Source organism: Pristiophorus japonicus, chromosome 16 (assembly GCF_044704955.1).
Source record: "Pristiophorus japonicus isolate sPriJap1 chromosome 16, sPriJap1.hap1, whole genome shotgun sequence".
Lineage (NCBI taxonomy): Eukaryota > Metazoa > Chordata > Chondrichthyes > Pristiophoridae > Pristiophorus > Pristiophorus japonicus.
Window position 1 is genome coordinate 137,874,689 of NC_091992.1, and position 22,490 is coordinate 137,897,178.

A 22,490-nucleotide genomic window follows, 5' to 3' on the forward strand; every position below is an offset into this window, starting at 1 on the left:
AGCCTGTAGCAGAGAGATTGTGTCAGTGAATATCCAGACAGTGAGCCTGTAGCAGAGCAATCTGTGGTATGTTTTCATGGCAGTTGTCGTGGTGCATATAGGTACTAATGATATAGGTAAAAAACGGGATGAGGTCCTACAAGATGAATTTAGGGAGCTAGGAACTAAATTAAAAAGTAGGACCTCAAAAGTAGGAATCTCAGGATTGCTACCAGTGCCACGTGCTAGTCAGAGTAGGAATCGCAGGATAGCTCAGATGAATACGTGGCTTGAGGAGTGGTGCAGAGGGGAGGGATTCAAATTCCTGCGACATTGGAAACGGTTCTGGGGAATTTGGGACCAGTACAAACTGGACAGTCTGTTAGGGTTAGGGTGAGTGTTTGCTAGTGCTGTTGGGGAGGAGTTAAACTAATATGGCAGGGGGATGGGAGCCTATGCAGAGAGTCAGAGGAAAGTAGAATGGAGGCAGAAGCAAAAGATAGAAAGAAGAAAAGTAAAAGTGGAGGGCAGAGAAACCTAAGACAAAAAGCAAAAAGGGCCACATTACAGCAAAATTCTAAAGGGACAAAGTGTGTTAAAAAGACAAGCCTGAAGGCTCTGTTCTTCAATGCGAGGAGTATTCGGAATAAGGTGGACAAATTAATTGCGCAGATAGCAGTTAACGGATATGATGTAATTGGCATCACGGAGACAGCAGGATGACCAAGGCTGGGAACTCAACATCCAGGGGTATTCAACATTTAGGAAGGATAGACAGAAAGGAAAAGAAGGTGGGCTGGCGTTGCTGGTTAAAGAGGAAATTAATGCAATCGTAAGGAAGGATATTAGCCTGGATCATGTGGAATCGGTATGGGTGGAGCTACGGAATACCAAAGGGCAGAAAACGCTAGTGGGAATTGTGTAGACACCTAGACTGGGTGATGTGTAATGAGAAAGGACTAATTAGCAATCTTGTTGCGCAAGGCCCCTTGGGGAAGAGTGACCATAATATGGTAGAATTTTTTTATTAAGATAGAGAGTGACACAGTTAATTCAGAGACTAGGGTCCTGAACTTAAGGAAAGGTAACTTCGATGGTATGAGAGATGAATTGGCTAGAATAGACTGACGAGTGATACTTAAAGGGTTGATGATGGATAGGCAATGGCAAACATTTAAAGATCACATGAATTCAACAAATGTACATCCCTGTCTGGAGTAAAAATAAAACGGGGAAGGTGGCTCGACTGTGGCTAACAAGGGAAATTAAGGATAGTGTTAAATCCAAGGAAGAGGCATATAAATTGGCCAGAAATAGCAGCAAACCTGAGGACTGGGAGAATTTTATAATACAGCAGAGGAGGACAAAGGGTTTAAATTAGGAGGGGGAAAATAGAATATGAGAGGAAGCTTGCCGGGAACCTAAAAACTGACTGCAAAAGCTTCTCTAAATATGTGAAGAGAAAAAGAATAGTGAAGACAAACGTAGGTCCCTTGCAGTCAGAATCAGGTGAATTTATATTGGGAAACAAAGAAATGGCGGACTAGTTAAACAAATACTTTGGTTCTATCTTCATGAAGGAAGACACAAATAACCTTCCAGAAATACTAAAGGACCGAGGGTCTAGTGAGAAGGAGGAACTGAAGGAAATCCTTATTAGGCGAGAAATTGTGTTGGGGAAATTGATGGAATTGAAGGCTGATAAATCCCCGGGGCCTGATAGTCTGCATCCCAGAGTACTTAAGGAAGTAGCCCTAGAAATAGTGGATGCATTGGTGATCATTTTCCAACAGTCTATGGTACATCTGGATCGGTTCCTATGGACTGGAGGGTAGCTAATGTAACACCACTTTTTAAGAAGGGAGGGAGAAAGAAGGCGGGTAATTATAGGCCAGTTAGCCTGACATCAGTAAAATGTTGGAATCAATTATTAAAGATGAAATAGGAGCACATTTGGAAAGCAGTGACGGGATCGGTCCAAGTCAGCATGGATTTATGAAAGGGAAATCATGCTTGACAAATCTTCTAGAATTCTTTGAGGATGTAACTAACAGAGTGGACAAGGGAGAACCGGTAGATGTGGTGTATTTGGACTTTCAAAAGGCTTTTGACACATTCCCACACAAGAGATTGATGTGCAAAATTAAAGCACATGGTATTGGGGGTTATGTACTGACGTGGATAGAGAACTGGTTGGCAGACAGGAAGCAGAGAGTCAGGATAAATGGGTCCTTTTCAGAATGGCAGGCAGTGACTAGTGGAATGCCGCAGGGCTCAGTGCTGGGACCCCAGCTATTTACAATATACATCAATGATTTGGATGAAGAAATTGAGTGTAATATCTCCAAGTTTGTAGATGACACTAAGCTGGGTGGCGGTGTGAGCTGTGAGGAGGATGCTAAGAGGCTGCAGGGTGACTTGGACAGGTTAGGTGAGTGGGCAAACGAGTGACAGATGCAGTATAATGTGGATAAATGTGAGGCTATCCACTTTGGTGGCAAAAACATGAAGGCGGATTATCTGAATGGTGGCAGATTAGGAAAAGGGAAGGTGCAACGAGGCCTGGTGTCATGGTACATCAGTCATTGAAAGTTGGCATGCAGGTACAGCAGGCGGTGAAGGCAGAAAATGGTATGTTGGCCTTCATAGCTAGGGGATTTCTGTATAGGAGCAGGGAGGTCTTACTGCAGTTGTACAGGGCCTTGGTGAGGCCTCATCTGGAATATTGTGTTCAGTTTTGATCTCCTAATCTGAGGAAGGACGTTCTTGCTATTGAGGGAGTGCAGCGAAGGTTCATCAGACTGATTCCCGGGATGGCAGGACTGACATATGAGGTGAGACTGGATCAACTGTGCCTGCATTCACTGGAGTTTAGAAACATGAGAGGGGATGTCTTAGAAACATATACAATTCTGACGGGACTGGACAGGTTAGATGCAGGAAGAATGTTCCCGATGTTGGGGAAGTCCAGAACCAGGGGACACAGTCTATGGATAAGGGGTAGGCCATTTAGGACTGAGATGAGGAGAAACTTCTTCATTCAGACAATTGTTAACCTGTGGAATTCCCTGCCGCAAAGAGTTGTTGATGCCAGTTCATTGGGTATATTCAAGAGGGAGTTAGATATGGCCCTTACTGCTAAAGGGATCAAGGGGTATTGAGAGAAAGCAGGAAAGGGGTAGCGAGGGAATGATCAGCCATGATCTTATTGATGATGGCTCGAAGGGCCGAATGGCTTACTTCTGCACCTATTTTCTATGTTTCTATGTAAATGGGCCATTGAAATGCCAGTGTGAGTGTGAATGAAAGCTGGTCTCAGCTTGTTCAGGCACCTTGCGTTATTACCCCTCTAAACCCTGTCTCCATTCCTCTGGCACATCCTTTAGGTCTCAGCATTCACAATCCCTTACATCCTTCTTATCATCGAATCCATGATGCCAGGACTGAATATTAGCCCAAATCTCTCGTGTCTGATGCACTGATCTGGGTCTGAGTTTTGAGAAAGCATGTGGTTCATTCCATTTCAATGTTACCTGTGAACACAAGGCTGCCTCCTCATGGAAATATCCATCCTTAAACTGGCAATACTCTCTGGTAGTAATTTCGCATCTGCACAAGAAATAAAATCAGATTTATATTAACGATTTAGACTTTGGAATCAAAAACACGATTTCTAAATTTGCGGATGACACCAAATTGGGGGGCGGGGGGTGGAGGAGGGATAGTCAATAATGAGGAGGACATGAATAAACTCGCAGAATGGGCATATTGGCAAATGAAGTTCAACACAGATAAATGTGAGGTATTACACTTTGGTCGGAAGAATAGGGAGGTCACTTATTACTGGGAGGGAGAGAGTCTGGGTGGGGTAGAGGAACAAAGGGATCTCGGATACAAATACACCAATCACTAAATGTTGTGACACAGGTTAGCGAGGCTGTAAAAGCAAACCAAGCACTAGGGTTTATTTCTAGAGCTATAGAATTGAAAAGTAGGGAAGTTATACTAAACCTGTATCGAACCTTGGTTAGCCCACACTTGGGGTACTGCGTACAGTTCTGGTCGCCGTATTATAAAAGGGATAAAGAGGCACTGGAGAGGGTGCAGAGAAGATTTACACGGATGATAGTTGGGATAAATGGTTCATTCTTGGTTGGCAATCAGTAACTATTGGTGTGTCGCAGGGATCAGTGCTGGGACCCCAACTATTTACAATCTATATTAACGACTTGAAATGCGAGGGTATACCTATCAGGAAAGGATGAATAGGCTGGGTCACTTTTCTCTTGAAAAAAGGCTGAGTTGATCTAATAGAGGTCTTTAAAATTATGAAAGGTTTTGATAAGAGTGAATAGAGAGAGAGTGTTTTCCACTTGTGGGGAAGAGCATAACTAGAGGTATCAATATAAGATAGTCACCAAGAAATACAATTGGGAATTCAGGAGAAAGTTCTTTATCCAGAAGTGGTGAGAATGTGGAACTCGCTGCCACAGGGAGTGATTGAAGCAAATAGTATCGATGTATTTAAGGGGAGGCTGGACGAGCATATGATGGAGAAGGGAATAGAGGGTTATGCTGATAGTTGGGATAAATGGTTCATTCTCTGGTTGGCAATCAGTAAATAGTGGTGTGCCGCAGGGATCAGTGCTGGGACCCCAACTATTTACAATCTATATTAACGACTTGGAAGAAAGGACCGAGTGTAACGTCACCAAATTTGCTGATGATACAAAGATGGGAGGAAAAGCAATGTGTGAGGAGGACACAAAAAATCTGCAAAAGGTCATAGACAGGCTAAGTGAGTGGGCAAAAATTTGGCAGATGGAGTATAATGTTGGAAAGTGTGAGGTCATGCACTTTGGCAGAAAATATCAAGAGCAGGTTATTATTTAAATGGAGAGATTGCAAAGTGCCGCAGTACAGCGGGACCTGGGGGTACTTGTGCATGAAACACAAAAGGTTAGAATGCAGGTAAAGCAAGTGATCAGGAAGGCCAATGGAATCCTGGCCTTTATCGCAAAGGGGATGGAGTATAAAAGCAGGGAAGTCTTGCTAGAGTTGTACAGGGTATTGGTGAGGCCACACCTGGAATACTGTGTGCAGTTTTGGTTTCCATATTTACGAAAGGATATACTTGCTTTGGAGGCAGTTCAGAGAAGGTTCACTAGGTTGATTCCGGTGATGAGGGGGTTGATTTATGAGGAAAGGTTGAGTAGGTTGGGCCTCTACTCATTGGAATTCAGAAGAATGAGGTGTGATCGTATCGAAACGTATAAGATTATGAGGGGGCTTGACAAGGTGGATGCAGAGAGGATGTTTCTACTGATGGGAGAGACTAGAACTAGAGGGCATAATCTTAGAATAAGAGGCCGCCCATTTAAAACCGAGATGAAAAATTTCTTCTCTGAGGGTTGTGGATCTGTGGAACTCTACCTCAGAGCTGTGGAAACTGGGTCATTGAATAAATTTAAGACAGAAATAGACAAGTTTCTTAAACGATAAGGGGTTATGGGGAGTGGGCAGGGAGCTGGACCTGAGTCCATGATCGGATCAGCCATGATCATATTAAATGGCGGAGCAGGCTCGAGGGGCTGTATGGCCTACTCCTGCTCCTACTTCTTATGTTATAGATTGAGGAAAGAAAGGAGGAGGCTCGAGTGGAGCATAAACGCTGGCATGGACAGGTTGGGCCCAATGGCCTGTTTCTGTGCCGTATATCCTGTGTAATCCTATGTAAATGAGAAACTAATGGGAAGTCAGCGGGAAACCGATGGGAAATGTCCTCCTCCATAACACAGGGTGGGTGAGGGTCACCCACCTGCCCTTTGTCCCAATGCAGCAGGGTCTTCCCTTGATGATACAGTCTAGGTGTTTTAGGCCCGTGTGATTCTTCTCTGGTTGGTAGGTGCAAATCTGTACAAAGAACATGGATTAAGCAATCATCCAATCACATTCTCATGATTGCTCCTATTACACTCATAATAAAGGGTGAGACTGAGTACTGTGTGTAATGAGCAAGTGTGACCTTAGCTCCTTTAATAAGACTCCAGAGTGCAGGTACCTCGTGGGTAGTCTGCTTGTATACTGTGCTCCCAAGGGATGCTGGGATCTAGTGGTCAGGTATCATGCAGGTTACAAAGAGTTAAATATATTACATCTCTTCCCCCGTGAAGTCAACAGTACACTTATTTACAAGGTGAGTCGATCTGGGGCTTTACGCTCCCTTGTCGATCGTCTCGGTACAAATGCTGATGTGGGTGGGATGGTCAGTTCTTCACTGGGCTGTTCAACCAGCCTTGCTGGGCTGCTGGGAATGGTGAGTTTGGCTTTGTGGTCAACCATGATGTCAGTTGCCACTTGTGTGTGTGTGTTGGAGGGTCAAAGTTGGTGGTGTCCTCTTCTGGTTGTTTGTAGCTGTTGGTGAACCGCAATTTGATTTGGTCCAAATGTTTTCTGTGCGTTTGCCCATTGGCCAATTTGACCTGAAGCACCCTACTCCCCTCTTTGGCTGTGATTGTGCCAGCAAGCCATTTGGGACTATATCCATAATTGAGCACAAACACTGGATCATTGATCTCAATATCACATGACAAATTTGCACGGTCATGGTACACATTTTGTTGATGCCGTTTGCCCTCCACGTGATCATGGAGATCAGGGTGGACAAGAGGGAGCCTTGTTTTAAGCACCCTTTTCATGAGCAATTCGGCTGGGGGAACCTCAATGAGTGAGTGGGGTCTGGTGCGGTATCTGAGCAGCACTCGGGACAAGCGGGTCTGCAGGGTGCCTTCCGACATGCATTTCAAGCTTTGCTTAATGGTCTGAACTACCGGTTCTGTCTGGCCATTGGATGCGGGCTTGAACGGGGCAAATGTGACGTGTTTGATCCCGTTGTGGGTCATGAATTCCTTGAATTCAGCACTGATGAAGCAGGGCCCATTGTCGCTGACTAGGACATTAGGTAAGCCGTGCATGGCTTTCAATGGTGACCGTGGACGTGCTTAGACATTATTGCACATTCAATCCATTTTGAGTAACCGTCCACGACAACCAAAAACATTTTGCCTAGCAATGGGCCCACATAGTCTACATGGATCCTCGACCAAGGTTTGGAGGGCCACGACCACAAACTTAGAGGTGCCTCTCTGGGTGCATTGCTCAGCTGAGAGCAAGTGCTGCACTGGCGCACACATGACTCTAAATCTGAGTCGATGCCGGGCCACCACACATGGGATCTGGCTATGGCTTTCATCATTACGATGCCTGGGTGGGTGCTGTGTAGTTCACCTATGAATGTGTCTCTGCCTTTCTTGGGCAAGACCACTTGATTGCCCCACAATAGACAGTCCGCCTGCAGGGACAACTTGCCTTTGCGTCTGTGGAATGGTTTAATCGCCTCCTGCAACTCCACTGGACATGGAGGACACAGTTTTTTTTACCAAGGACAGTAAAAGATCCTGGCTGGTCCAGGTCCTGATCTGACGGGCCGCAACGGGGGATTTTTCGTTCTCAAATGCCTCCATGACCATGGGCAAGTCCGCTGGCTGTGCCATTTTCACCCTGGTGGTGGGCAATGGCAGCTGACAGAGCATCTGCGCAGCTCTCTGTGCCCGGTCTGTGGGGTATTACATAGTTGTATGCCGACAGCACGAGCGCCCATGTTTGGATGCAGGCTGAGGAATTGGTATTGATCCCTTTGCTCTCAGAGAACAGCGATATGAGCGGCTTGTGGTCAGTTTCAAGCTCAAAGTGAGACCAAATAAGTACTGGTGCATTTTTTTTTACCCCGTAAACGCACACCAGAGCCTCTTTTTCAACCATGCTGTAGGCCCTTTCGGCCTTGGACAAACTCCTGGATGCATACGCAACTGGTTGCAAAATCCCAGATTCATTAGCCTGTTGCAACACGCACCTGGCCCCGTATGACGAGGCATCGCAAGCTAGCACTAATCGTTTACAAGGGTTATACAGGACAAGCAGTTTGTTAGAACAAAACAGATTTCTGCCTTTCTTAAAGGCAGCCTCTTATGAATTCCCCCATACCCAGTCGTCTCCCTTGCGCAGTAGCACATGTAGGGGTTCTAGCAGGGTGCTTAACCCAGGTAGGAAATTACTGAAATAGTTAAGGGGTCCCAGGAACGATCGCAGCTCCGTCACATAGAAACATAGAAAACAGGTGCAGGAGTAGGCCATTCGGCCCTTCGAGCCTGCACCACCATTCAATATCATGACTGATCATTCACCTCAGTACCCCTTTCCTGCTTTCTCTCCGTACCCCTTGATCCCTTTAGTCGTAAGGGCCATATCTAACTCCCTCTTGAATATATCTAACGAACTGGCCTCAACAACTCTCTGCGGTAGAGAATTCCACAGGTTAACAACTCTGAGTGTTGTGGTCGCGGCGCATTCTTGATGGCCTCCGTCTTGGCATCGGAGGGTCTGAAGCCATCTGCAGCCATTCTCCTTCCCAAAAATTCGACGTCCTGTGCCAGGAAAACACAGTTTGAGTGTTTCAACCTGAGCCCCACGCGATCCAACCGACTAAGTACCTCCTCCAGATTCATTAAGTGCTCCATGGTGTCCTGACCTGTAACCAATATGTCATCCTGGAAGATCACTGTACAAGGAACCGACTTTAGCAGGCTCTCCATGTTCCGCTGGAAGATCGCTGCGGCCGACCGAATCCCGAACGGGCACCGGTTGTAGATAAACAGACCTTTGTGCGTGTTGCGCAGGTGAGGCTTCCAAAGACTCCTCCAGCTCTTGCATCATGTAGGCCGAGGTCAGGTCCGGCTTGGTGAACGTCTTCTCTCCAGCCAGGGTCGCAAATAGGTCTTGGGTAGCGGGTACTGGTCCTGCAGCGAAAAATGGTTAATCGTTACTTTATAGTCCCCACAAATTCTAACCGTGCCATCCTCCTTGAGTACCGGGACAATCAGACTGGCCCAGTCGTTGAACTCCACCGGTGCAATGATGCCTTCGCGTTGCAGCCTGTCCAGCTCCATTTCCACTTTTTCCACGTATCATGTACGGTAACGCCCGAGCCTTGTGGTGGATGGGTCACATACTGAAAACCAAATGGATCTGCACTTTCACCCCCGAGAAGCTTCTGATGCCTGGCTCGAATAACGATGGGAACTTTCTCAGAACCTGGGTACATGAGGCGTCGTCGATGGACGAAAGCACTCAGATGTCTTCCCAGTTCCAGCGGGTTTTTCCCAGCCAGTTTCTGCCAAACAACGTGGGGCCATCCCCCGGCACAATCCACAGCGGGAATTCGTGTACTGCTCTGTCGTAGGAAACTTTGACTTCTGCACTGCCAATTACAGGGATTAGTTCCTTAGTGTAAGTCCTTAGTTTGTTGTGAATGGGGCTGAGCTTGGGCCTGTGTGCCTTTTTGCCCCACAGCCTGTCGAAGGCCTTTTTACTCATTATGGACTGACTTGCCCCCGTGTCCAGCTCCATAGATACCGGAATGCCGTTCAGTTCAACTTTCAACATTATTGGTGGACATTTTGTAGTGAACGTGTATACCCCGTACACTTCTGCCTGCTCGGTACGAGTCTCCAATTCAGCCTGATCCACAGTGGATCAATCTTCCTCTGCAATGTGGTAGTTTGCAGGGTTTGCAGCTCGCCTGCACATTCGTTGGAGGTGTCCCATTGTTCTGCAACCATTGCACGCATAGTGCTTAAAGCGGCATTGATGGAGCCGATGATCACCTCTGCAGCGCCAACAGGGTGTTAATTGCCTCGCATTAACGCTTGATGGCGGACTCTGGGTCAATTGAGATTGGGCCACAGCAGCCGGCGTGTACGTTCTGCCCTGTACATTTCTGCTCAAAACCGACGTTACTTTATGCACAGTACTGGCTGAAACTTCTTTACTCTGCAAAATCTGCTTGGTGTTGTCGCTGGTGGACATAAATGTCTGGGCTATCGTTATGGCTTTACTCAGATTCAGAGTTTCTACAGTCAACAGTTTGCGAAGGATTGTCTCATGTCCAATGCCCAATACAAAAAGGTCTCTGAGCATTTGTTCTAGGAATCCCTCAAACTCACAATGTCCTGCGAGGCGCCTTAGTTCGGCGACGTAGCTCGCCACTTCCTGGCCCTCCAATTGTTGACACGTGTAGAACCGATATCTTGCCATCAAAACGCTTTCCTTAGGATTTAGGTGCTCTCGGACCAGCATACAAAATGCTTTGTAGGATTTCTCTGTTGGTTTTACCGGGGCCAGGAGATTCTTCATGAGGCTATAGGTTGTTGCCCCATAAACAGTTCGGAGGATCGCCCTTCATTTGGTAGCGTAATCATCCCCTTCCAGTTCGTTGGTCATAGAAACATAGAAAATAGGTGCAGAAGTAGGCCTTTTGGCCCTTCAAGCCTGCACCACCATTCAATAAGATCATGGCTGATCATTCCCTCAGTACCCCTTTCCTGCTTTCTCTCCATACCACTTGATCCCTTTAGCCGTAAGGGTCATATCTAACTCCCTCTTGAATATATCCAATGAACTGGCATCAACAACTCTCTGCGACAGGGAATTCCACAGGTTAACAACTCTCTGAGTGAAGAAGTTTCTCCACATCTGAGTCCTAAATGGCCTACCCCTTATCAGACTGTGTCTCCTGGCTCTGGAGTTCCCCAACCTCGGGAACATTCTATCCGCATCTAACCTGTCCCGTTCCGTCAGAATCTTATATGTTTCTATGAGATCCCCTCCCATCCTTCTAAACTCCAGTGAATAAAGGCCCAGTTGATCCAGTCTCTTCTGATATGTCAGTCCTGCCATCCCGACAATCAGTCTGGTGAACCTTCGCTGCACTCCCTCAATAGCAAGAACATCCTTCCTTAGGAGACCAAAACGGAACACAATATTCCAGGGTGAGGCCTCACCAAGGCCCTGTACAACTGCAGTAAGACCTCCCTGCTCCGATACTCAAATCCCCTCGCTATGAAGGCCTACATACCATTTTCCTTCTACACCGCCTGCTGTACCTGCATGCCAACTTTCAATGACTGATGACAGCCAGGTCTCATTGCACTTCCCCTTTTCCTAATCCGCCGCCATTCAGGTAATATTCTGTCTTCGCTTTTTTGCCCCCAAAATGGATAACCTCACATTTATCCACATTATACTGCATCTGCCATGCATTTGCCCACTCACCTAACCTGTCCAAGTCACCCTGCAGCCTCCTGGCGTCCTCCTCACAGTTCACACCGCCACCCAGTTTAGTGTCATCTGCAAACTTGGAGATATTACACTCAATTCCTTCATCCAAATCATTGATGTATATTGTAAAGAGCTGGGGCCCCAGCACTGACCCCTGCGGCACTCCACTAGTCACTGCCTGCCATTCTGAAAAGGACCCGTTTATCCCGACTCTCTGGTTCCTGTCTGCCAACCAGTTCTCTATCCACGTCAGTACATTACCCCCAATAGCATGTGCTTTGATTTTGATCTTGTGTGAGTCCTTGTCAAAAGCCTTTTGAAAGTCCAAATACACCACATCCATTAGTTCTCCCTTGTCCACTCTACTAGTTACATCCTCAAAAAATTCCAGAAGATTTGTCAAGCATGATTTCTCCTTCATGCTGGCTTGGACCGATCCCATCACTGCTTTCCAAATGTGCTGCTATTTCGTCTTTAATAATTGATTCCAACATTTTACACACTACTGAGGTCAGGCTAACTGGTCTATAATTACCCATTTTCTCTCTCCCTCCCTTTTTAAAAAGTGGTGTTACATTAGCTACCCTCCAGTCCATTGGAACTGATCCAGAGTCGATAGACTGTTGGAAAGTGATCACCAATGCATCCACTATTTCTAGGGCCACTTCCTTAAATACCCTGGGATGCAGACTATCAGGCCCTGGGGATTTATCAGCCTTCAATTCCATCAATTTCCCTAACACAATTTCCCGCCTAATAAGGATTTCCTTCAGTTTCTCCTTCTCACTAGACCCTCGGTCCCTTAGTATTTCTAGAAGATTATTTGTGTCGGTCTTCAATCCCATCAATTTCCCGAACACAATTTCCCGCCCAATAAGGATATCCTTCAATGCCTCCTTCTCACTAGACCCTTGGTCCCCTAGTATTTCCGGAAGGTTATTTGTGTCTTGCTTCGTGAAAACAGAACCAAAGTATTTGTTTAATTGGTCTGCCATTGCTTTGTTCCCCATTATAAATTCACCTGAATCCGACTGCAAGGGACCTACGTTTGTCTTCACTAATCTTTTTCTCTTCACATATCTTTAGAAGCTTTTGCAGTTTTTATGTTCCCGACAAGCTTCTTCTCGTACTCTATTTTGCCCCTCTTAATTAAACCCTTTGTCCTCCTCTGCTGAATTCTAAATTTCTCCCAGTCCTCAGGTTTGCTGCTTTTTCTGGCCAATTTATATGCCTCTTCCTTGGATTTAACACTATCCTTAATTTCCCTTGTTAGCCATAGTTGAGCCACCTTCCCCTTTTTATTTTTACTCCAGACAGGGATGTACAATTGTTGAAGTTCATCCATGTGATCTTTAAATGTTTGCCATTGCCTATCCACTGTCAACCCTTTAAGTATCATTTGCCAGTCTATTCTAGCCAATTTACGCCTCAAACCATCAAAGTTACCTTTCCTTAAGTTCAGGACCCTAGTTTCTGAATTAACTGTGTCACTCTCCATCTTAATAAAGAATTCTACCATGTTATGGTCTCTCTTCCCCAAGGGGCCTCGCACGAGATTGCTAATTAGTCCCTTCTCATTACACATCACCCAGTCTAGGATGGCCAGCTCCCTACTTGGTTCCTCGACATATTGGTCTAGAAAACCATCCCTAATACACTCCAGGAAATTCTCCTCCACCGCATTGCTAGCAGTTTGGTTAGCCCAATCAATATGTCGATTAAAGTCACCCATGATAACTGCTGTACCTTTATTGCACGCATCCCTAATTTCTTGTTTGATGCTGTCCCCAACCTTACTACTACTGTTTGGACACAAAGTATTGGTTGAGTCTCTCCACGAAGGTCTCCCAATCATCCTCTTCGAGAACTTCTCCAGGATGCTGACTATTCTTTGCATTTTCACGTGGTTGTTTGTTACCTTGTCGCCAATTATTACACTCATAATAAAGAGTGAGACTGAGTGCTGTGTGTAATGAGCAAGTGTGACCTTAGCTCCTTTAATAAGATTCCAGAGTGCAGGTACCTCGTGGGTGACCTGTTTATATACTGTGCTCCCAAGGGATGCTGGGATCTGGGATCCCTTGGGACTCCAACAGGTGGGCCCTCTGGTGGTCAGGTGTCATGCAGATTATAAAGTCCTTACCCTGCAGTACAGACTTACACGAGGCACATGCTGAAGTCAAGGTCACTCTGGACCTGCACCTTTATTTCACAGCTCTCGAGTGCCACACTTTCCTGAGACCTGCCTTTATATACCTGTGTGGAACAGGTATGCAGTGTCTCCTGCAAGTGCACCCCTGGTGGTAAAGTATGCTTGTGGTTACAGGTCATATCTAGTTACAGTCATGTATTGCATGGTAAGATACAGTTATATACAGTAATGTGAGATACATGACATCACCCTCCCCCAAGGTCTTATTGTCTTTATAGATTCAGTCTCTCAGGTGGTCCATGCTCTCGTGTGGAACGTCTTAAATGTGGTTCAGTTGTTTGCCTTGGTGCCTGTTTTTCTTTCGGTGTGATTGCTGGTATCTCGCCTGGGCTGTCTGTTGAGATTGTCCTTTCCTCAGGTTGTTCCCTCTGTCTGTCCACCAGGTGTGGTGTGAGTTCCACATTGTAGTCTGCCTCTGGTTCTGCAGTGTTGTTGGTGAATCTACTTTTTACTTGGTCTACATGCCTCCGGCAGGTTTGGCCATTATCCATTTGTACAACCAGTAGTCTGTTTCCTTCCTTGCCTGTTACTGTCCCTGCAAGCCATCTGGGACCCCTGCCATAGTTTAGCACAAACACTTTGTCCCCGATCTCATTCCACCTCCCCCTCGAATTTCGGTCATGGTACTCAGTTAGCTTCCGGCGCTTTGCCTCTACAATTTCATGCAGGTCTGGGAGGATTATCGAGAGCCTAGTCTTTAAGGTCTGTTTCATCAATAGTTGCACGGGGGGAACCCCAGTCAATGAATGCGGATGAGATCTGTATGCCAGCAGCAGTCGCGACAGGTGGCCCTGCAGCGTGGGACCTTGGATTTTTAGCATGCCTTGTTTAACGATTTGCATTGCTTGCTCCGCCTGGCCATTGGAGGCCGGCTTGAACGGTGCCATCATAATGTGATTTATGCTGTGGTCAACTATAAAATCTTGAAATTCTGCGCTGGTGAAGCACGGACCATTATCACTGACCAATATGTCAGGAATTCCATGCATTGCAAACATGGTTCTAAGGCTCTCCACAGTGGTGGAGGTGGTGCTCGAGTTTAAAATGGTGCACTCGATCCACTTTGAAAATGCATCGATGACTATGAGGAACATTTTGCCCATGAATGGGCCCGCATAGTCTACATGCACCCGCGACCACGGTTTGGTGGGCCAGGGGCTTCGGGGGGCCTCCCTGGGGGCATTACTGAGTTGGGCACAAATGGTGCACCGCCGGACGCAGAGCTCCAAGTCCGCGTCAATGCCAGGCCACCAGACGTGGGATCTGGCTATGGCCTTCATAAGGACGATCCTCGGGTGCTCGCGGTGGAGCTCCCGGACAAACACCTCTCTGCCTCGCAAGGGCATAACTACTCGGCTGCCCCACATCAGGCCTGTCGTGAAAGTACATGCATGCTCCTATGGAAAGGTTTGATCTCCTCGGGACAGGCATCGCGAGCCTCTGCCCAGTCACCAGTAAAAACATATCTTTTGACTAAAGATAACGTGAAGTCGCTGGTCGTCCAGGCTCTGATTTGGCGAGCCGTCATGGGCGAACCTGTGGATTCAAAGGCATTGATTGCCATGACCATCTCACAGTCCTGTTCGTCGGACCCTTCCATTGTCACCAGGGATAGCCTGCTAAGCGCGTTGGCACAGTTGTCTGTGCCTGGTCTGTGCCTTATGGTGTAGCCGTAAGACGCCAGCATGAGTGCCCACCGCTGAATGCGCGGCGAGGCGTTGCCGTTTATTGCCTTGCACTCGGATAGCAGGGACGTGAAGGGTTTGTGGTCGGTTTCTAACACGAACTTGGCCCCGAAAAGGTATTGGTGCATCTTTTTGACACCGTACATGCACGCGAGCGCCTCCTTCTCAACCATACCGTACCTGTGCTCCGCCCGCGAAAGTGACCTGGAGGCATAAGCAATGGGTTGTAATTTACCCGCATCATTGACATGCTGTAAAATGCACCCAATCCCATACGCTGATGCATCACATGTAAGAACTAGCTTTTTACCTGGGTCAAAAATGACTAAAACACTGTTGGAACACAGTAGGTTGCATGCCTTATTGAAGGTGCGTTCTTGGGTGTCCCCCCAAAACCAATCGCACCCCTTTCTGAGTAGCACGCGGAGAGGCTCCAACAGCATGCTCAAGTTCTGCATAAAGTTCCCAAAGTAATTGAGCAGCCCGAGAAAGGCGCGCAGTTCCGAGACATTCCGGGGCCTGGGTGCCAGACGAATTGCTTCGGTTTTGGACTCTGTTGGGCGGATTCCATCAGCGGCAATCCTTCTGCCCAAAAATTCAACCTCGGGCACAAGAAACAGACACTTGGATTTCTTAACTCTTAGTCCTATCCGATCCAATCGACTTAGTACTTCCTCCAAGTTGCGGAGATAGGAGTCAGTGCCCCTGTCCGTGATGAGTATGTCATCTTGAAACACAACTGTCCCCGGGATGGACTTGAGCAGACTGTCCATGTTGCGCTGGAATATAGCAGCTGCCGACCTGATGCCGAATGGGCATCGATTGTACATAAAAAGGCCTCGATGTGTGTTGATGGTGGTGAGTAGCTTAGACTCTGTCAGTTCTTGCGTCATATACGTAGATGTGAGATCTAGTTTCGAGAAAAGCTTTCCTCCTGAAAATGTGGCAAATAAGTCCTCCACTCTGGGCAGCGGGTATTGGTGCTGTAGGGAGACTCTGTTTATGGTAGACTTGTAATCCCCACAAATTCCTACGGATCCATCAGGCTTCATGACGGGGACGATGGGACTTGCCTAGTCGCTAAATTCCACGGGTGAGATAATGCCTTCCCGCAGAAGCCAGTCCAGTTCGTTTTCAATCTTTTCCCTCATCACATAAGGCACAGCTCTAGTCTTGTGATGGACCGGTCTAGCATCCTGTGTGATGTAGATTTTAACTTTAGCCCCTTTGAAGGTGCCCACACCTGGCTGAAAGAGATGTTCAAAATGACTTAGAACTGTTGAGCAGGAGGTCCGTTCCTCTGATGACATGGGGTGATCATCATCCTATTTCCAATTTAGTTTTGCCAGCCAGCTTCTCCCCAACAGTGCTGGGAGATCTCCGGGGATAATCCACTGGGGAAGTCGGTTCACCGTCCCTTTGTGTGTGACTGAGAAGGACTGGGATGATTTCTTTGGTATAGGTCCTTAGTTTGGTGTCGATCCTTGTGAGTTTTGGTCTGCTGCTTTTGTGCGGCCACAGCTGTTCAAATTGTTGGACGCTCATGAGAGATTGACTAGCTCCCGTGTCCAGTTCCATGTTGACGGGTATCCCGTTGAGTAGGACCCTCATCATTATTGGAGGCATCTTGTTGTAAGAACAGTGGACATTGATCGTGTTAACCCGCTGTACCTCGGTGTCCCGGGCACTGTCCCCCACCGTCTTCTGGTCCGCTTTCCAACCCTTCCCATTCGTATACCAGCCGAGCTGCTGTTTTGCTGCACATGCGAGCCAGATGCCCTGTATAGTTGCAGTTTCTGCAAACAGCATGCTGAAATTGACATCCCTTTGATGAGTGCCTTCCCCCACATCTCCAGCACAGACCACTTCCATTGTTTCCGAAAGATGAGCTGCATCTGGCTGATCTCTCTTGAGCTTCTCTCAGTCTGTAGTTGATTGCTCAAATTGTGGGTTGATGAGGTGTGAACGGCCGTTCATGTGGCCCTTGATGGCTTCTAGCGCCACTACCTGCTGTTGAGGGCCTGCTCTCCTGCCTTTGTCTGTGTGTGGGGGTAGCAGTTTGTTTCATGCTGTGAGCCCCTTGTTCCGATGTTTCGTTAGTTGTCGTACCCGCAGTATAGATCAACCTCGTTTCTTCTTCTCCTGCCAAGAATGTCTGTGCGACCAGTGCTGCTGCCTCTAGAGTCAAGTTCTTAGTCTCTATGAGCTTTTGGAATATGCCTGCGTGGCCTATTTCTTCAATAAAAAAGTCTCTCAGTACTTCTCTCCTTAGTTCATCGGAGAACTCACATAAACTAGCCAACCTCCGAAGTTCCGCCACAAAGTCGGGTATGCTCTGGCCCACACAGCGTCTGTAGTTGTAGAACCTGTGTCTGGCCATGTGTAGGCTGCTCGCTGGCTTCAGGTGGTCTCTCACCAGTGTGCCCAACTCCTCAAATGACTTGCTTGCTGGTTTCTCGGGTGCCAGCAGGTCCTTCATTAAGGCGTATGTTTTCAACCCACAGCTGTTCAAGAGATGGGCTCTTCTCTTGTCTGCCTTATCGTCGCCCAAACAGTCTTTGGTTACAAAGCTCTGCTGGAGCCTTTCTATAAAGTCCTCCCAATTGTCTCCAGCATTGTATTTCTCATCTGAGCCGTTGGTAGCCATTCTGTGATCCCGTAACTCGTCGCCATTGTAAAGTCCTGACCCTGCAGTACAGACTTACACGGGGCACGTGCTGAAGTCAAGGTCACTCTGGACCTGCACCTTTATTTCACAGCTCTCGAGTGCCACATTTGCCTGAGACCTGCCTTTATATATCTGTGTGGAACAGGTATGCAGTGTCTCCTGCAAGTGCACCCCTGGTAGTAAAGTATGCTTGTGGTTACAGGTCATATTTAGTTACAGTCATGTATAGCATGGTAAGATAGTTATATACAGTAGTGTGAGATACATGACACAGATTACAAAGGGTTAAATACACAACAGCTCCGATCATTGAAATCCCTTATTTTTGAAGATGTGTTTGTGTGAACAAGGTGACCGATTCCTTGTTCCCATCACAAGTTTCCTTAATGACTTTAGGAACATAAGAATTAGGAGGTGTAGGCCATTCGACCCCTCAAACCTGCTCCGCCACTCAATAAGATCACGGCTGATCTTCTACCTCAACTTCACTTTCCTGCCCGATCCCATATCCCTTGATCCCCTCAATATCCAAAAATCTACCGTCTCTCTCTTGAAAATCATCAACGACCGAGCCTCCACAGCCCTCTGGGGCAGAGAATTCCAAAGATTCACCTCCCTCTGAGGGAAGAAATTTCTCCTCATCTCAGTCCTAAGTGGCCGACCCCTTACCCTGAGACTGTGACCCCTGGTTCTAGACTCTCCATCCAGGGGAAACACGTGCAGGAAGAATTGCTTCCAATTGGAAAATAGCTCAAACATTAAGGTGATTAAAGCTGGGGTTCTGACCAAAGCTCTTCCAGTTAGAGTTGGGCACAAGGACTGGGTCTTTCATTACTCATTTCAAAGATATACAGGAACCCATGCAGCCCATCACCTGGCTCACAATCCATGGGTCTTTAATTGTGCAGACACAGGTAAAGGGGGCCCATTCCTGGAGAGCGCATTAGCTTAGTGAACCCTTTCGCATTAAAAGGGCATTTAAAATTGGTTTTGTTGAATGAAAACATAGAATCTTGTCCTTGTGTTTTGAGGTAATACAGCAAAGATTCTCCACACCACTCAAACATTATCACAGCAAAACTCACAGGCCATTGAGTGATGTCATCCGCCCAGATGTGTGGTTCAGTGGAGGCTGGTTCCTCACATGTCCTAAACAAGACACAACAGTTAGTCAGTGTCATTTTTAAAATTCATTCTCAGTATGGGTGTCACTGGAAAGGCCAACAGTTCTTCCTATCCCTGGTCATCCTGAGATGGTAACCGAGTAGCTTGCTGGGCCACTTCAGAGGGCAGTTAAGAGTGAACCATGTTGGTGTGGAATTGTAATCACATATCTGAGGAAGTATCGGGCAAGGTATCATCGGAACATAGCAACAGGAGGAGGCTATTGAGCCCCTCAAGTCTGTTCCATCATTCAATGAGTTCCTGGTTGATCTGCAACCTAATTCCATTATACCCGCCTTTGGCCCGTATCCCTTAATACCTTTGGTTAACAAAAAAGCTATCAATCTCAGATTTAAAATTAACAATTGATTTAGTATTAATTGCTGTTTGTGGAAGAGAGTTCCAAACTTCTACCATCCTTTGTGTGTAGAGTGTTTCCTAACTTCACTCCTGAAAGATCTGGCTCTAGTCCTAGACTCCCCAACCAGTGGAAATATGGTCTCTCTATCTACCCTATTTGTTCCCCTTAATATCCTGAGAATTTCAATCAGATCACCCTTTAACCATCTAAATTCCAGGGAACACAACCCTAGTTTGTGTAATTTATTCTTGTAATTTAACCCTTGGAGTCCGGGTATCATTCTGGTAAACCTACGCTGCACTCCCTCCGAGGCCAATATATCCTCCCAAGATGTGGTGCCCAGAACTGCTCACAGTGCTCCAGGTGTGGGGCCCCAGAACTGCTCACTGTGCTCCAGGTGTGGGGCCCTAGAACTGCTCACAGTGCTCCAGGTGTGGGGCCCAGAACTGCTCACAGTGCTCCAGGTGTGGGGCCCAGAACTGCTCCCAGTGCTCCAGGTGTGGGGCCCAGAACTGCTCACAGTGCTCCAGGTGTGGTCTAACCAGGGTTTATACATCTGTAGCATAACCTCTGCCCCCTTGTATTCTAGTCCCCTAGATATAAGCATTCCATTAGCCTTATTGATTATTTTCTGTACCCGTTAGTGACATTTTAATGATCGATGTACCTGGGCCAAGTCTCTTTGGACCTCCACCGTTTTTAGCCTTTTCAACATTTAGAAAGTATCCTGTTCTGTCGTTTTTCGGTCCAAAGTGGATGACCTCACATTTGCCTACAGTGATATCCATTTGCCACAGTTCTTCCCATTCACTTAATCTATTGATATCCCTGTGTAATTTAATGCTTCCATCTACACTGCCGACAATGCCACCTATCTTTGTGTCATCGGCAAATTTGGATATATGGCTTTCTATACCATCATCTAAATCGTTAATAAATATAGTGACTAGTTGAGGCCCCAACATAGATCCCTGCGGGACATCACTAGTCACTCCCTGCCGATCTCAGTACCTGCCCATTATCCTGACTCTGTGTCCTGCCGCTCAGCCAATTCCCTAACCAGGTCAATAATTTGCCCTCAATTCTGTGGGCTTCTACCTGAGTCAACAGTCTCTTATGTGGGACGTTACCAAATGTCTTCTGGAAGTCGATATAACTAACATCCATAGACATTCCCCTTCCATTACTTCAGTCACTTCCTCAGGTTTGTCAGACATGACCTACCCTTTACAAATCCATGCTGGCTCTCTCTGATCAGCTGCAAATTGTCAAGGTGTTCACTCACCCTATCCTTAATTATAGACTCTAGCAATTTCCCCCAAACAGATGTTCGGCTAACTGGTCTATAATTCCCTGATTTCCCTCTCACCATTAAATAGCGGAGTGACATGCACAATTTTCCAATCTAAAGGAACTGTTTCTGAATCGAGAGTGCTTTGGAAGATTATAGTTTGGGCATCTGCAATATGCTCACTTGCTTCCTTTAAACCCTGGGATGGAAACCGTCTGGCCCTGGGGATTTGTCACGTTTAGTGCCATTATTTTCTTCATTACTGTTATTTTGCTTACGTTAATTTTATTGAGTCCCTGATTCAATATTAGTTTCCTTGGGATTTTCAGCATGCTGTCCCCTTGTTCAACTGTAAATACTGACGCAAGGTAATTATTCAACATGTCCACCATTTCCTTATCATTGACAATATCACCGAGACCAGTTTAAGGGGCTCCTGATTGCCCTGTAAAAATTCTGTGTTGATTTTGATATCCCTTGCAAGCTTCTTTTCATACTCCCTTTTTGTCGCTCTTACTATCTGTTTTGTGACCCTTTGTTGGGTTAGGGTTATGGTATCTTTCCCATTTGTCGGATCTGTGCTATTTTTTGCAATTTTGTATGCTTTTTCTTTTAGGTTTATGCTGTCCCTCACCTCTTTAGTTGTCCATAGCTGGGGGGTTTTTTGACACCGAGAGCTCTGGCCCCTCAGGGGTACAAACCGGTTCTGTATCACCTTAAATTATTTTCTGAACATCTCCCACTGATCATCTGTCATTTTACCCATGAACAGATTTGTCCAGTTTACCGTGGACTGTCTCCACCTCATCCTGTCAAAGTCGGCCCGACCCAAGTCTAGAAGCTTAGTGTTTCTCCCTTTCAAACACTACGTTGAACTCAATCAGGTTATGATCGCTATTGGATAAACATTCACGCACTGTTAGGCTGTTAACTAAATCTGGCTCAGATCTTGTACCGAGGAGGTATTGCCAACTAATTCTAACAAATGCAAACTACCAGATACCAAGATTCACGTGCCTTGGATCCTGATGACAGACGGCACCTGACGATCTACTGTGATTGGTGGACTCCAGCTCGGGAGCATTGCTGGTCGGCCATTTTATAAACGTAGCGAGTATTTCCTGTGTTTGCAAACAGAAAAGGTCAGTAGATCAGAGGAATGGTTTTGTGATTGGAGAGTTCTTCGCCTGCAGTGAGGGAGATAAAGTATTAAACTGTAACATGAGAAATAGGAGCAGGAGACGACCATTCAGCCCCGCGAGCCTGCCCCACCATTCAGTAAAATTCTGGCTGATCTTCTACCTCAACTCCACTTTCCTGCACTGTCCCCATATCCCTTGATTCCCATTATATATAAAAATCTATCGATCCAGATCTGTCTTGAATATACTCAACGACTGAGCCTCCACAGCCTTCCGGGAAGAGAATTCCAAAGATTCACCACCTTCTGAGTGAAGAAATTTCTCCTCATCTCGGTCTTAAATGGCCGACCCCTTATTCTGAGACTGTGACCCCTGGTTCTAGACTTCCCGGCCAGAGGAAACATCCTCCCTGCATCTACCCTGTCAAGTCCTGTAAGAATTTTGTATGTTTCAATGAGATCACCTCTCATTCTTCTAAACTCTAGAGAATATAGGCCTAGTCTACTCAATCTCATAAGACAATGTCCCTGTGATATATGTAAACCTGTATATATCTTGTTTAGCCACCAGAGGGCTCATTCCCTGGAGTCCCAAGTGATCCCATAATCCCTTGGGAGCACAGGTATTTAAGGAGGTTGGAGAGGCACTCTGGAGACCTGCAATAAAAGACTACGGTCACACTTTACTTTGAGCTCACAGTATCCAGTCAGACTCTTTATTCATATACAACAATCCCCATCCCAGGAATCAGTCTGGTGAACCTTCATTGCACTCCCTCTATGGCAAGTATATCCTTCCTTGGGTAAGGAGACC

At 46.6% G+C, this 22,490-nt stretch overlaps 1 protein-coding gene across 1 annotated transcript in view; it reads right to left on the reverse strand.

Moving 5' to 3' along the window:
- Positions 1-22,490, reverse strand: part of LOC139226237 (inactive rhomboid protein 2-like) — a 93,826-nt gene that overhangs the window by 21,546 nt on the left and 49,790 nt on the right. Inside the window, exons 11-14 of the mRNA XM_070856858.1 lie at positions 21,553-21,656; positions 18,805-18,868; positions 5,798-5,892; positions 3,513-3,588 (exon numbers count right to left, since the gene is read on the reverse strand). Of these exons, the coding sequence (XP_070712959.1) occupies positions 3,513-3,588; positions 5,798-5,892; positions 18,805-18,868; positions 21,553-21,656 (339 nt within the window). The remainder of the gene's footprint in view (positions 1-3,512; positions 3,589-5,797; positions 5,893-18,804; positions 18,869-21,552; positions 21,657-22,490) is intronic.